Raw genomic sequence first — 14146 nt, forward strand, 5'->3', positions numbered from 1 at the left:
TCCGTTCGGACAACATGTCCGTGGTGTCCTACATAAATCGCCAGGGCGGTCTCGGGTCCCGAAACCTGTACAGGCTGACGGAACGCCTCCTGATTTGGGCTCAACGCAACGTGCACTCGCTGAGAGCAGTGCATGTGCCTGGACTGCAGAATCTGGGTCCAGACAGGCTGTCCAGAGGCAATGTCCCTACGGGCGAATGGTCTCTACACCCGCAAACAGTTCGGCTGTTGTGGGAGAGATTTGGCATGGCGGAGGTGGACCTCTTTGCGTCCCACGAAAATGCTCACTGCCCCGCGTTCTTTTCCAAGAACGAAAGCGCGCTGTCACGGAAATGGCCGTGCTGCCCGTTTTATGCGTTCCCTCCCGTCTCCCTCCTTACGCAGGTGATAGAACGGGTGAGAGAAACGAGATGTTCAATACTGCTTGTGGCACCTCTTTGGAAGAACCAACCATGGTTCCCAGTTTTGATGCAAAAATGAAACGGCGTCCGGTCAGTCAATAGGAAGGAACGATTTAGTCATCCGGTTCCTCAGAGGAGCTAGGAGGCTGAATCCTCCCAGACCTCCGTCAGTCCCTATGTGGGACCTCGCGGCGGTTTTGGAGGCCTTGAAGGGTCCCCCTTTTGAGCCTATCCAATCGGTTAGCCTTCAGCATCTGTCGTTCAAGACAGTATTCTTGTTGGCTCTCGCTTCTGTGAAGCGTGTGGGTGATTTGCACGCGCTCTCGGTGAGCCAGTCGTGCTTGGAGTTTGGGCCCAATGACTCAAGGGTCATACTCAAACCTAGGCACGGTTATGTGCCGAAATCCCTCAACACACCGTTTCGGGCTCAGGTTATTGCCCTGTCTGCCCTGCCGGTGTCAGGGGGGGATGGAGACTCGAGTCTTCTTTGCCCTGTCAGGGTTTTAAGAGCTTATGTGTCTCGCTCTGCTGCCTTTCGGCAGACGGAGCAGCTATTTGTCTCGTTCGGTGGACGTTCCAAAGGAATGGCTGTTTCGAGACAGACTCTATCCAGATGGATAGTTGACGCCATAGCGTTAGCTTACGCTTCCAGGGGCCTTCAGTGCCCGTTGGGCGTCAGAGCACACTCCACAAGAGGCGTAGCCTCGTCGTGGGCGTGGTCTACTGGGATCTCCTTGCAGGATATATGTATGGCGGCGGGTTGGGCCTCGCCGTCTACCTTTATCAGGTTCTATAACCTGGAGGTTCCCGCCTTGCAAGCAAGGCTGCTGTCGGTATAGAAGAATCAGGGCCCTGAGGGGAATTCTGAATTCATGAGCGCTATGCGCTGCCGACTGTTATATGGGCAGTATTGCGTAAGACCCGCATTGCCACATTGGTCAGGCCTTGCCTCGGCTGTGTGATGTCATATTGCCGCATCTACGGATGCTGCTAGATATGGGACGGAGGGCTTTCCCCCTTTTCTGTCCCGGACTCTCTGTGAGTCCCTCAGGTGACTGTGCACTGTAAATCCTGGGCGTTGCTTCAGGTTTATTGGTGTGTGATCCCTGCGCGCACGGCGTTTTACATCGGGTTCCTGTAGCGTCTTAGCTAAGACGCAGTACGAGAGAGCTCTCGTAAGAGAACGTACTCGGTTACTAAACGTAACCTCGGTTCTCTCTAGAAGAGCGAACGAGTACTGCGTTCTCTGCCGTGCGTACGATTCACTCTGGTTCGCTTCGGCGATGAAATAAATCAGGTGAGTCAGCCTTTTCGAGCTCCTTTTATAGGTTGGGCCACACCCGTTTCGGCGGGAAGTGGCAACAAGGGCGCCCTTATTGGTCTGATGTTGCATCAGCCTGCGCTCGATAGGCTGTGCAGTTGCCGCAGAACAAGCCAATGAGCGAGCGAGCCGTCTCGCCTATGGCTGTGTACTGCTGCAAATGCGCTTTACAAAAATACAAAATTAAGGATAATTTTTTGCTTCAGTATTTCGTGAAAAGAGACTTTTCCCGTAGCGTCTTAGCTAAGACGCAGTACTCGTTCGCTCTTCTAGAGAGAACCGAGGTTACGTTTAGTAACCGAGTACGTTTTCCGGTCTTCCAACCTGGTCTGCTGACTGGTTATAGAGCAGATAGAGTGGATGACCGGGTTAAGGGCCCATTCACACCAAGGACATTAACTTTAAAAAATATTCTGAATTAAAAAAAAATCACTTTCAAAAAGATTTTTATTTTTCCATCTGCTGTAATCTTACATTGACAGCCAATCAGAATCCATTCTTGAGCATTTAAAGTATCAGAAGACATAATTGTAGCATATACTTATAATAAACAAATGTGTTCATGCCTTGGTGAGGACGCTAGTATTGTTGTCATCTTTCTTGGTGTGAACAAGCCTTAGATGATGATCAGCTTTAAAACAGCTTTTATTATTGGGGAATTCATATTTAGTGATTTTTTTCTCCCTTGATCTGAATTTCTGAACAATCCCACATAGAATCCAATGCGCTTGAATCCTAGTGACAGCTGTGATTTGCAAGTCTGCAGTGTTATGAGAAAGCAACGACCGATTGCCGTAAAAAGCCAGCGTCCACTCCCTGCAAAATGCACGACAATCAATCCAGTCTCATTCAGCCAATCAAACTGAGCAAAGAGACCCAAATTACTTAATTTAATACGTGATTTAATTCAGAAACATAAATCATCACATTACTGAGCCGGTGGGAAAAGGGACCGAACCACGAGTGAGAGAGAGACTGTATTAAAACCATCAGACCTCCTTTACCTCTCCTTGTGGACTCAGCAACATCATCTGAAGAGAATGTACATTTTTCATAATAGAATTAATAACCAATTTTAAATTATGTCCCCAACTTGTGACCCAAGATACATTAATTATTGATCACCCATTTCTGTGAAGAGGTGCTGTAATTACCTAGCATAATGTGACTCCTTCATCACATTTAAACATTTATATTGCTTATCTTTCCAAGGAACCCCTGGCTAAGTTTTTCCAATTACACTGATCAAATCGAGAATGCGGGATAATTCTTCTTTTCTTCAATTATAACTATCTGTAGGATACATCATTTATGAAATTCCCTCATACCTTAGCGAAATGAGAGAAAGTTAATGAAAATGTGCTACTTAGAGTTATGCGGGGCAGACAGGTTCAGGGTCCCATCATTCTCCAAAATAATGTTCTTCATAGCACATTCAGAATATTGTCATTTGCAGCACTGTTATGCTAATGATCTATTGCTATTGGTGATTGTGCTCCACTTTTTTTCCCCATTCAAACTTTAACTGCACCCTAAAATAAGCCTATATTGTGGCTTCCTTTTGTGACCGGGAATGTTTCATAACCCTGAAAGTGGGTGGGATAACCTAATCAGACTGCAAGTATGCGATCTCGCTCCTTCATCCTGGATACAGAGTCTTCTTAAAGGCATACAGATGACCACCTCAGACCTGGCAGCATTAATTCCACTTAACCTCCTCGTAGATGATCATCTCCTCTTCGCCTTGAGCTTTCAATGCAATTTTAGTCAATGAAATCAGATCAGAGGACAAACGCACTCCATCATCTGAATATTAGAACCCGCTAGCTAGCATCGTGCAAAGAAATTCTGAGACAAATTCCCGTTATCTTGAGAAACTTTATTGATGGTTATTGTTATGCAGATCATAGTGCATGCACATTCAGTGACAAGGAGAAAGCCGGTCCACAACACGTACTTAAAGCAGAAAGAGCAGAATCACAGCAGTGGGTAAGATATTTTTGCCAAGTTGTGTGATGTGAGGCACACAGTACACAAGAGGATATTTGCAGCCGGATAAATTGGAGCTGCTCTTTTGTTTGTATTTTATGCAATTGAAACTTTTATAAATACAAAAGAAACATAAAAGATATGTGACAAACACCTCTAATTAGGTATACTTGTAAACAACATGAAGGGAAGTCTTCGCATATGCACAGCCAAGCTGCGACTCTTCAAGAACACCTCGACAGCTTGTTTGTGTAGCACTTGTAAATGACATAGTTATCATTATTCCTATTTACATATAGATATCTTTTACACAAGTCATATATTTCTCAGTTTCTCGATAATCAAACAGTTTCAAAGTGTAAAGGCTGTGTTCTAGAAAATAATAGTACAAAGGATGTCACATTGAAAATGATATCAAAACCAAAAGAACCAAAAGAGCCAAAAGACAACAGAACGTCCCACAATTGAGAAGTAGTAGTAGTGATGGAAAAAATTGCAGGTTGTGTGTGCAAAATTGTACAGTTGGCAAAAATACTATGATTATATCTACATAATGATTGCATTACTTGTAAAGTGTTGATATAAATCTGTGTATGATTCCATAAAAAATGAGACACCTTTCTCTAACAGCTGGTCTACCACACTAAATCTAAAACATTATACAGTTGTGTTTTTCGTATAAGAGAACATTTTCACTGCACAGATCAAATTTAATACACTGTTAGTTCATTTTTTCCCACTCTCGTCTTGTACAAATAATCAGAGTTTCTTAACTTCTGAGAAAAAAAGCAAAAAAACAAAAACAAAAACAAACAGAAAGAAGAAAAACAAAAAATATAAACGGCGCTATTGTCGCCGTTCTTTTTTTTTTTTTTTTTTTCTCCGTGTTTCATCTCTCCCGTATTATAAAAGTCAGCATTTATATCAATCGACGTACTGGAAGTACTGTAATATAAAAAGAACATCTCGTGGTAGGCCTAAACTAGCGCGGGTCTGACTTAAGGACTAGATAATAGTTAAACAGTAAAATACTGTCATGGTCAATTTTTGGGGAGTTTCTACGAGCTGCTTTGTATAGTCTAAATATACACACTGAACACCCCAGGAACATAACCTTTGGCTTTGAGTAATGACTGATATGAGACAGCTTAAATAATCGATACCTCAGTGGTCTCTTTGACCGGCTCTGTGTCTTCGCTGCACTCGGGGGAACTACACAGACTTTACTGCCAGCCCCCGGTCCTTCGCCCACCACGCCCGCATCTACTCCTACCCACAACCCCCTGCACACGCCTCCTCCACGGCACAGAACCCAGAAACAAAAGAAACCAAAAGAAAGACAAAAGGCGATGTCAAATGGAAGCAGAAACCACTGGACGACTCTAGTCACTTATACCCTTACAGAATATAATAACCCCGAAGTGACTTGAATATTTATCATACATAACTCATTTACATGATAAAGCCCTAACAATTTGTATCTTATTTATTTTATTTTTTTCATCTTTTTAAAATCTAGCAGCTCTCTAGATCACCACAGAAACCTCTACAGCCAACAATCTATGTAATCTTTAGAAATTAAAAACCCACAATATTAAAATACACAGCACAAAATATCTGAGGTATAAGATGAAAAATATCCGTTTTTGTCTTCTCTCTCTTAAGAGATGCTAAAATGATGCACTACTGCATGTATTGCAATACCCAGGCCTCTGAATTACTCCTCCGTTACCCCCACAGGAAGATTCTCAATAGGTTTTGAAAGTTTTTTTTTTTTTTTTTTTTTAGTATGGCGCAAAACGACTGTATCCACCTCGGTATATACTAGCCTGCAAAGAAGAAAGAACGAGACCCACATCGTCGGCGTGGCTTCTGGTCTTGGCATCAGTCAAGGGAGCAAAAGCATTCTGGAAGAGAAGCCACGGGTTTGGACACGTTTAAATCACACAGTTCAGAGGAGACCTCCGCTAGCATTCAGGCTATTTGCCGTACATACCCCCCGGACGAAACCAATCACGTTCCATCATGCAGCAAGCACACCAACACACCTCATGCCAGAAGAGATGCATTTAGCTACTTAAAAATGTAAAAGGGGTGAAAGAAATACATGACTTAACAGAGCAAATCAAAAAATGAGCAACGGATGCAGTGTATATAATAATGATAATAAAAAAATAAATAAATGTCTTATTAACATACACATTTGTTTTAAGTAGTATTTTTACTGGAAAATCAGACAAAAATACAGATTAAGAAATTGATCTTTGCAGTGTACGTTTTGTATGCAACGTGGACATTTTGGGATCAGAAGCAGTCGCACATCGCAGTAGGTGCCTGGAGACTCCTCGCACTCTTTCATCACTCCTCTGCTCCCTCTCTCTTTTAGCTGTTGCTACAGCACCACTTAGGTGATGGATTTAATTATCAAAATGACTAATTATTCCATTAAGGGGAGCGCTCGGCTAGGTGATATTCACAAAATTAGAAATATAATAACTAACATGCACTACACTGCCAAGAAATTAAGACATTTATCACGTTTACTGGGAGGATTAATGTGGCATTTCAGCTGCCGTTAGCACAAGAGACAAATTCAATTAAGTTTAAGTGAGGAGATGTCAGCAGTGCTAAAATCCATGCAGGAGGAATTGGTGGGAAGAAAAGGGAAAAGAATGAGCTTACATGACAAGCGTGCACTGAAAAGAGCAGGGAAGGGATAAATAAAGGGGTAATGAGGAAAGAGGAAGAAAGAAAGTGGAATCGAGACAGGTTGAGATGGAGATTCATGCTCACCATGGCACCAACGCTGTATGCGGCTGCTGGAGCAAGTGCGTGGTTGTAGGGGTCGGCAGCATAAACTCGTCCGTAACTGTGGATACATGGAGAGATGGTCAGATCGCGCTGCCAAGTTGAAAATCTCTTCTTTTCTATGCAAACACAAAAGTCTTACAGTCATATACGACACCACGGACTGAAGCAACTACGTATGGTGATGATTTCTGAGTGTTTGGAAAATGACAATCAAATGAAGTCAAAGAGGAAAGATCACATGGCTCTTGCAGTCATGCTACACAGGTCAAAGAGGAAGACATCACTGTTTGAAAGTTGAAGGGCCACTTGAGCAAGACCTCACTGCTCTGTTCATTCTAATTGTGTGATTATGTGATGCCAGCACTTACGGCAATATCAGTTTGTACATACAAACTTTGAAAATTGGTACCAAGAGGAATTTGCTTGTTTTTTCTACTTCAATACACTTGCACAAACAACCCTTCAATTTTTTAGTAGTTAAATTTAGGCATATTGATCAAACAGGCAAAAAAAAAAAAAAAAACATAGGAAAAAAAAAAAATCAAACAGACCAGAGATCAATGTTTTACAGTACTTGCACCAAAAACTAAAAACATCTGTTCATTATTCTTGTTCAGGGCTGAATTGATGAAAATGTTGCAGGGTGTTTAGTGTAAATGTAAGCTTAATTTATACTTTTTTAAAAAAAAAATGTCTTTTATCCTCAGATCTCACCCTGTTCTACCTCAAAGTTCAAGTAGGCTTCGTTTGAAAACAACCTGGAATATCTGCTCCTCAAAGCCTTGTTATGCATGCATGGTGTTTCTGAACCAAATAAAGAGCCGATCAGAGAGCAGAGAAATGAGCCAATTTACATATTCTTCCACTCCTGGCGATTAAGAAGTTAATCCACTGCAAATTAGTATAGACATTGTTATTCACTACACAGTCGCTCTTCTTCTTTCGCTCAGTCTTCATATTTCAATGCGCGGCCAAGTATTTTGTTTGACCTGTGTTATCTGTGTTTACTGGGGTTAGTTTTAACGAGTATGCAGTTCAGTAATCAAACCAGGGCTGCCTCCGCTCTTCTGGAGTTAAGATTGAAAAGGTGACCCTGAGGATATAGTACATGGTGAATTATTCCTAAAGCATTAAGTAAGAGAAGAAATGCTGATTGGATGAGTCACCCGAAATGCAAGAATTGGGGTTTTTAATTGCCATTTGAAGGACAGTGAAAATGTTTTTTTGTCTGTTTTTCTAGCAGTGCCTGCCGGAAACGCACTACAAATTTAAGCTTCAATTCGTATACTTGTGACTATTGGTTTATTCCTTTCTATGATCTTATACTAGGCTCCTCCTGCCACCCATCGAGACTCCATGTTCCATGTTTGTTAATGAACACCAACATACGGCTAAATTAGATCTGGGCCCTGAGATACAGGTTAATAAATCTCAGATGGCTGGGATATATCTGCATTATTGACTAGATGCTCATTATTTTGGAAAATGTGTGCTCCAGCAGCGCCATTTCTCTAAATGTATTGACTTTTCCCACCAGGAGACCGAACGGACAGCTCATTTCTATGATTTCTTTAAACAATGCCGGGCTGTGCTTTAGGGGCTCTAACGTGAGTTGGTCTATATGCAGATATATTACTTACTGATTATGTGGATTTGTGAACAGGATGCATGTGGCCTTCGGGGTTATCAGCAATTATTGAACAGGGACAATAAGACCATAATTTCCATGTTTTTCAGACTCCAAATTCCAATTGTGTTTTACAGAAAACAGCGGATGTCTTCAAGAAAGTGCCTTCTGCTAAAACACAGCCTTGTTAGCATATTCATTTTCCATGATCGAGGGGGAAAAAAGGAAGGGAAGAAAAAAAAATGGCTGTCATAAAATCAATGTGCGGATGGACAGGCCCATTTTCCTTTTTGTATACCGTGACTCAAGCTAGTAACAATCACACTTGTGTCATTCCCAAGATCTAGCCATCTACATCCATTGTGCAAGACACCATATACTACAAGAGCAACCTTGATATGACAACAACAACAGCACAACACACCTGTAAAACAATAACACAAACAAACCAACCAAAAAAAAAGGCCCTCTTGCGCACACACACATACACAGATCTAATGGAGAGGGAGGCGATGGTGGAGAACTCAAAGGAACCATGGAACACAAGGAAGATTGAGATAAAAAAAAAAAAAAAAAAAGAAAAAAGGAAAATCACAGATTCCAAGCTCGTGACAAACGTGTTCATTTCACTCTTCAAGGAACACATGCCTCTTCCAAGCAGTGCCATGGGAGAGAGAAACAGAAGATGAGAACCACAAATGCGATGCCTTCCAGCTATCCTCATGCAGTACTCCAAAACTACTCCACTCGTCCAAAAAAGAGCATTCAAGAGAAACGTAGTAAGAAAATAACGTAACATCTATTAATTAAAAGGGGGCAGAAATAAGGAGACAGCCGGGCAATAGAAGCACTCACTGTCAGGGTGCATAAAAAAGGGGGCATATGCTCGCTCCCTCGTGGGTGCATCGAGAAAGTGAGGGTGATTTGGTATTCATTTATATTTATTTATTTTACCTGAGGAGGTGTTACAAGAAATTTCATCTGCTGCAACGAAGACGAAATGATTTCTGCAAGAGAAGATAAAATTTACAATACCGGCTGCTGACTGGCTGGATGGACGAGAGGCGGGGGTGGGGTGGGGGGGGGGGTATGGTGGTATAAATGGGTTTTAGCTCACAAGCAAAAAGAACCAGAGCTCTAAGTGCTCATATCGACATGGAGGAACAGGGAAGAGCATGCTAGGGGGATTGGAGATGCAAATGCGGGAATAAAGAAGAGGAGTAAAAAAAGACATTTACAGTATATCAGAGATGAGACTAAATCATAACCTCGGACTGGGGCGGATTCAATAGAAACTGCAGCTATGTGCGAGACGCTTTGATTTAGCCACTCTAAACGTCCTCTCCTCTGTAAACCCCCTCCCTCCATCACTATTGTTCTGTAAAAGTCAAGGAACTGCATTCACAGCATTACTGAATAGCACTGGGATGGCCTTGAACGGTCACATAAAAACCAACCTTCAAGCCCATTACAAACACCTGAGACTGCAACCATTATACACAGATCATATTGGAAATCAAACAGATAATATTATACATCAAAGTGCTTATGTCATATAACATAACCTTTTCTTGGGAGAGAGATGAGAAGAGAGAGAAAAGCAAAACTCCTACTGCTATATGGAGAGATTTTATTTAAAAAATATATTATAAAATGTCAAAATAACAAGGTGCACTCAGTTAATTTTTTTTTTTTTATCCTCATTAAAAAAATGTACACAGGTAAAGAAATTGATAGCACATTTTGAAAAAAAAAACAGTTTCAGTAAGATTTTAATTGTATTATTTTTTAATTCACTCTTATTAGGCAAAACCAAATTGATCAAAGTTAAAACATTTTCTTTTCATAATGTTACAAAATGTTTCTTTTTCAATTAAATGCTGTTCTTTTGAACTTTATATTCATCAAACAATGCTATTGTTTGTTTTTCATCATTTTTTATGTGAATGTAAGCTCTTCTTCTGAAATGACTTTTAAGCCAGTAGCCAAATAATAATAATAATAATAATAATAATAATTTTTTTTTTTTTTTTTTTTTTTACAAACTCACATTCGGACTTGTTCAATAAATTTTCAACAGAAATAAACAAACCTCAGCCCACAATCTTTTTTTTTCTTAAACTGAAAATGTCAATTCATGCTGATATATAATCCACAAAGCGGGTCACCTCATGGGGGCTAACATACTGAGGTCACATAATTAGATTTTAAAATAATGTTGTCATCAGGGCTTACTTCGAATAGTAACAGAAAATGTTTGAGTGACACTGCATCTGCCCCACTAGGTGTCATTAAGTTCAATATGCAACAACAATAACCAAAAAAAAAAAAAAAATTACTGAGTGCATCTTGAATCTTTGTGAACTATGAACATTTATTTAATTTACATTTAACATTAACTGTTTACAGATTTAAGCCAGCAGAAACATACAGCATAGAAAGATCCCTTGCAAATAATAATAATAATAATAAAACTAAAATAATAAAATAAACATAAAAAAATCATAGGAATTTTTATAATGCAAACAAGATGTGGGTAAATGGTGCATTCTGGGTAAACAATCATGACTAGAATGAGCCGTATCATTGGTTGCACTGCACAGGCTTCTGAGTCACTGCACAGGTGTGACAAATGATGTGTCATGGCTTGATCTCACGTCTAATTAGAGACATTGGCCGCCATATTGCCAGGCCCCTTTTTAATTGCCGCTTGGAGCTATTTTTAATAACTAAATGAATCATTCATTCCCGCTAAGCATTCAGATTGAATCGGCCTTCTTAATCATGTTAGTGGGCTTGTTTTGAATACAATGTTCTATTCGGCATGACAGTATTGACCGTCCCAATGCACACACACACACACACACACACGTTTGTTTTTGTGAAAAGTGGGGACATCCCATAGGCGTAATGGTTTTTATACTGTAGAAACTGTATATTCTATCGCCCTTCACCAACCCTACCCCTAAACTTAACCCTCACAGGAAACTTTGTGCATTTTTACTTTCTCAAAAAAACTCATTCTGTATGATTTATAAGCGTTTTGAAAAATGGGGACATGGGTTATGTCCTCATAAGTCACCCTCTCCTTGTAATACCTGTCATACCCATGTCATTATACAGAGTTGTGTCCTGATATGTTACAAAAACAAGAGCACACACATGCACACATGCACACATGCACGCACACACACACACACACACGCACACACACGCACACACACACTCACACACACACACACACACACACACACACAAAGTTACACTCACACATATACTCTAGGGAGTAAAGCTCAATGCAGACATGCATTTGAACACATGCATCAAATGGTGCACTTTCTATAACTCACAGTGGCTTACAAAATCTGATATGTATTGGCTTCAGATATGACCATTCAAACACATTACAGACTAAACATGCACTTCATGAAGACGCTAAAGTCACAAGCACTAAATATGAGCAGTACTACTGGACTACATCACACATATTGCTATATTAAATTTCAACTGCCATTAAGTATTTATTTCTATAATTTAATAAGACACATACATTAGACAGAGTTTCCTCTCTTTGTATTAGCTATCGAGGGTCACAGGCACGTCCCAAGCAAAATGCAGACATCTGGCCAACACATTCAGGGGTGTAAATCACTTCAGTAATTGTACTTCATTCGTACAAATAAGCATCATTTTGGGAAATATTTTGTTTACCTGAAACTAAATATTTGCACTTGTATTCAATAACACTCCTAATTAAAACATTACACTTTTTAGTAAAAGTATAAAATGTATTTTGTAAGCTATCATGACGTATGTAATTTATGTAATCTATTCAGATTTTAAAACAAATATACATTACCATTCAAAAGTTTGGGGTCAGTATTTAAATTTTTTTAAAATAAGTATTTTATGCTTTACTAAGTCTGCATTTATATGGTTACTTGCAAGCTGTGGTATTACTGTAAGGTCTTTATATTACAGAAAAAGTTTGTTTCTGCGCCGAAACCGAGACTGATTATCAAAGAATCTACAGTGAAATGTACTGAACAAACAAATACTGCTCTACTGAGACACTCAAATAGTTAATACAAATAAATAATCACTTTCCTAGCTTTAGGATCCTTTGGAAGCTAATTATAGTACAATGACCTTTCACATGTCAAAACATGTGGAAAATGTGATTTCTCAATTCATGGCCTCTTTAAAATAACTGTTTTTTTATTTTATTTTAAAAAGTAATTTATTCCTGTGATCAAAGCAGAGTTTTCAGCAGTCATTACTCCACTCTTAAGTGTCACATGATCCTTCAGAAATCATTCTAATATGCCGATTTGGTGATTAATAATTATATTATTATTATTATTTTTTTTTTAATATGTAGTGTACATTTTTGTCAGTCTTCCTGAACTAACAAGTCAAATTATGTTCCTTAGAATGTTTTAAATGAAACATAATTTGCTCACGTAAATGAATTCCTTGTATATTCAGCCTTATAAAGGGATGAAAAAGCATCAACATAATTTATGATCCAAATCAAAGCTTTTTAAATACATAATTTCTATTGTCTACAAGAAACACTTGAGGCTTTACATACAGTAACTACATTCAAGTGTCAACACTTCCTAAGAATTTTTTTTTACATTTTACTCAGAAATACTTTCCCTGAAGCAAGATTTTAGCTTGATACAAGATTTTTAATTGTGTGGAATCTTATTATGTCCATCAAATTATAATTTCTCAGTGCTTTTTACACCCCTGAGCATGCCTGGTATGTGTCAGCAGCACAATTTGTTAATAAATGAAATAAACAGCCTTTAATACAAGAGTTGCTTTAGCTTCCCGCGCAGCTGCTATCCCAGCCCTGAGGGTTTCAACTGGGCAGCGCCAGAAACACGCACAACGGGCCACCTCCACCTTTCTTGAACAAGTGTCATGGGGACAGAGGTCAGCTGATGCTAGTATGGTGGGTTTTAGGAAGCTAGGCTACTGTGCACTCCTGACCCATGTGCCCCCAGCCCGCAGCTGTTCAGATAGGATCAGCTGAGCCTTGTGGGCTAAAAGGCGATTTCAGAGAAAGAGGCAGCCGTGTCCCGGACTGCTCCTCCCAGCAGCACCTTCGGATCTGAGACTGGATCTCTGACGGAGAACGAGTGAAGCTCTGACAAAGAGCAGCAACCAGAAGCCATGGCTAACAGCTAATGATGGCAGGGTGTGCCATTATGTTAAGATAAAGCTTTGGGGTATTGGTATCTGCCACCATGGAAGGCAAGAGATCAACTGCAGTCAAAACACTCGCAGGATTAGCGTAGATCAGAGAAGATATCTTTCACACGAGGTGATAACATCTAACACTGCTGAGAGGTTATTTTAATGGAGGCAGACTGAACGATTAAACTCCAACTGTCTTCAAATGTTACTCATTGAGACATGAATAATTTATTTTTATGAGGGAAGAGAGATTATAAGTCATTTACATTGCAAATGAATAATTCAATTGTTTTAAATCTGAAAATTTTTAAAAATGTATGACTTCTCAATAACAATAATTTATAATCTCTATTATGAAAGACTAGTCTTATGCAAACTAATTTAGCTGGAATTTGTATCAGGGACATGATTTGTATGTTGGGCTGCGGTTTCAATTTCCCAAAGCTTCTATTATTCTCAAAATGTGTCTAAAGGTAAACAAAATAATTCAAATGTTATTGAGAGGCCTCTTTATTTGCATAATCAATCAAGCAGGTTTCTGCAGAGAGCTAAACAACATTAAGGAAACTTTCTGAATTTAACCAGTTCGAGCATTAACATTAGCTCTGCCCACTGGCAAAGCATTGACTATGTCTACTTGTATAACTACATTTTTAATTCAAACTGAACCACTGGCAATTTTGGGGGGTTCATAGAACATAATGAAAGATAGAGTAAGATCTGTATTAATGACAAAACAGTTAAGGCAATAGCTGAAACACACCATTCATGTCTGTAGCACAAGCATTTT

The 14146-nt window shown here is 39.6% G+C and overlaps 1 protein-coding gene across 14 annotated transcripts in view; it reads right to left on the reverse strand.

Annotated features, from left to right (window-relative positions):
• Positions 1 to 4559: 4559 nt before the first annotated feature.
• LOC132149089 (RNA binding protein fox-1 homolog 1-like) overlaps positions 4560 to 14146 on the reverse strand; it is a 263380-nt gene continuing 253793 nt past the window's right edge. For 8 of the 14 annotated variants that reach the window (XM_059558021.1, XM_059558025.1, XM_059558026.1 and 5 more), the window contains 2 exons: positions 6504 to 6579; positions 4561 to 5617 (listed from right to left, as the gene is read on the reverse strand). In XM_059558021.1, the coding sequence (XP_059414004.1) occupies positions 5495 to 5617; positions 6504 to 6579 (199 nt within the window). In that variant the 3' untranslated portion in view covers positions 4561 to 5494. Of the gene's footprint in view, positions 5618 to 6503; positions 6580 to 9102; positions 9156 to 14146 lie in introns of all 14 variants that reach the window. The other 6 variants (XM_059558032.1, XM_059558031.1, XM_059558024.1 and 3 more) reach the window with 2 other exon arrangements.

Source organism: Carassius carassius, chromosome 9 (assembly GCF_963082965.1).
Source record: "Carassius carassius chromosome 9, fCarCar2.1, whole genome shotgun sequence".
Taxonomy (NCBI): domain Eukaryota; kingdom Metazoa; phylum Chordata; class Actinopteri; order Cypriniformes; family Cyprinidae; genus Carassius; species Carassius carassius.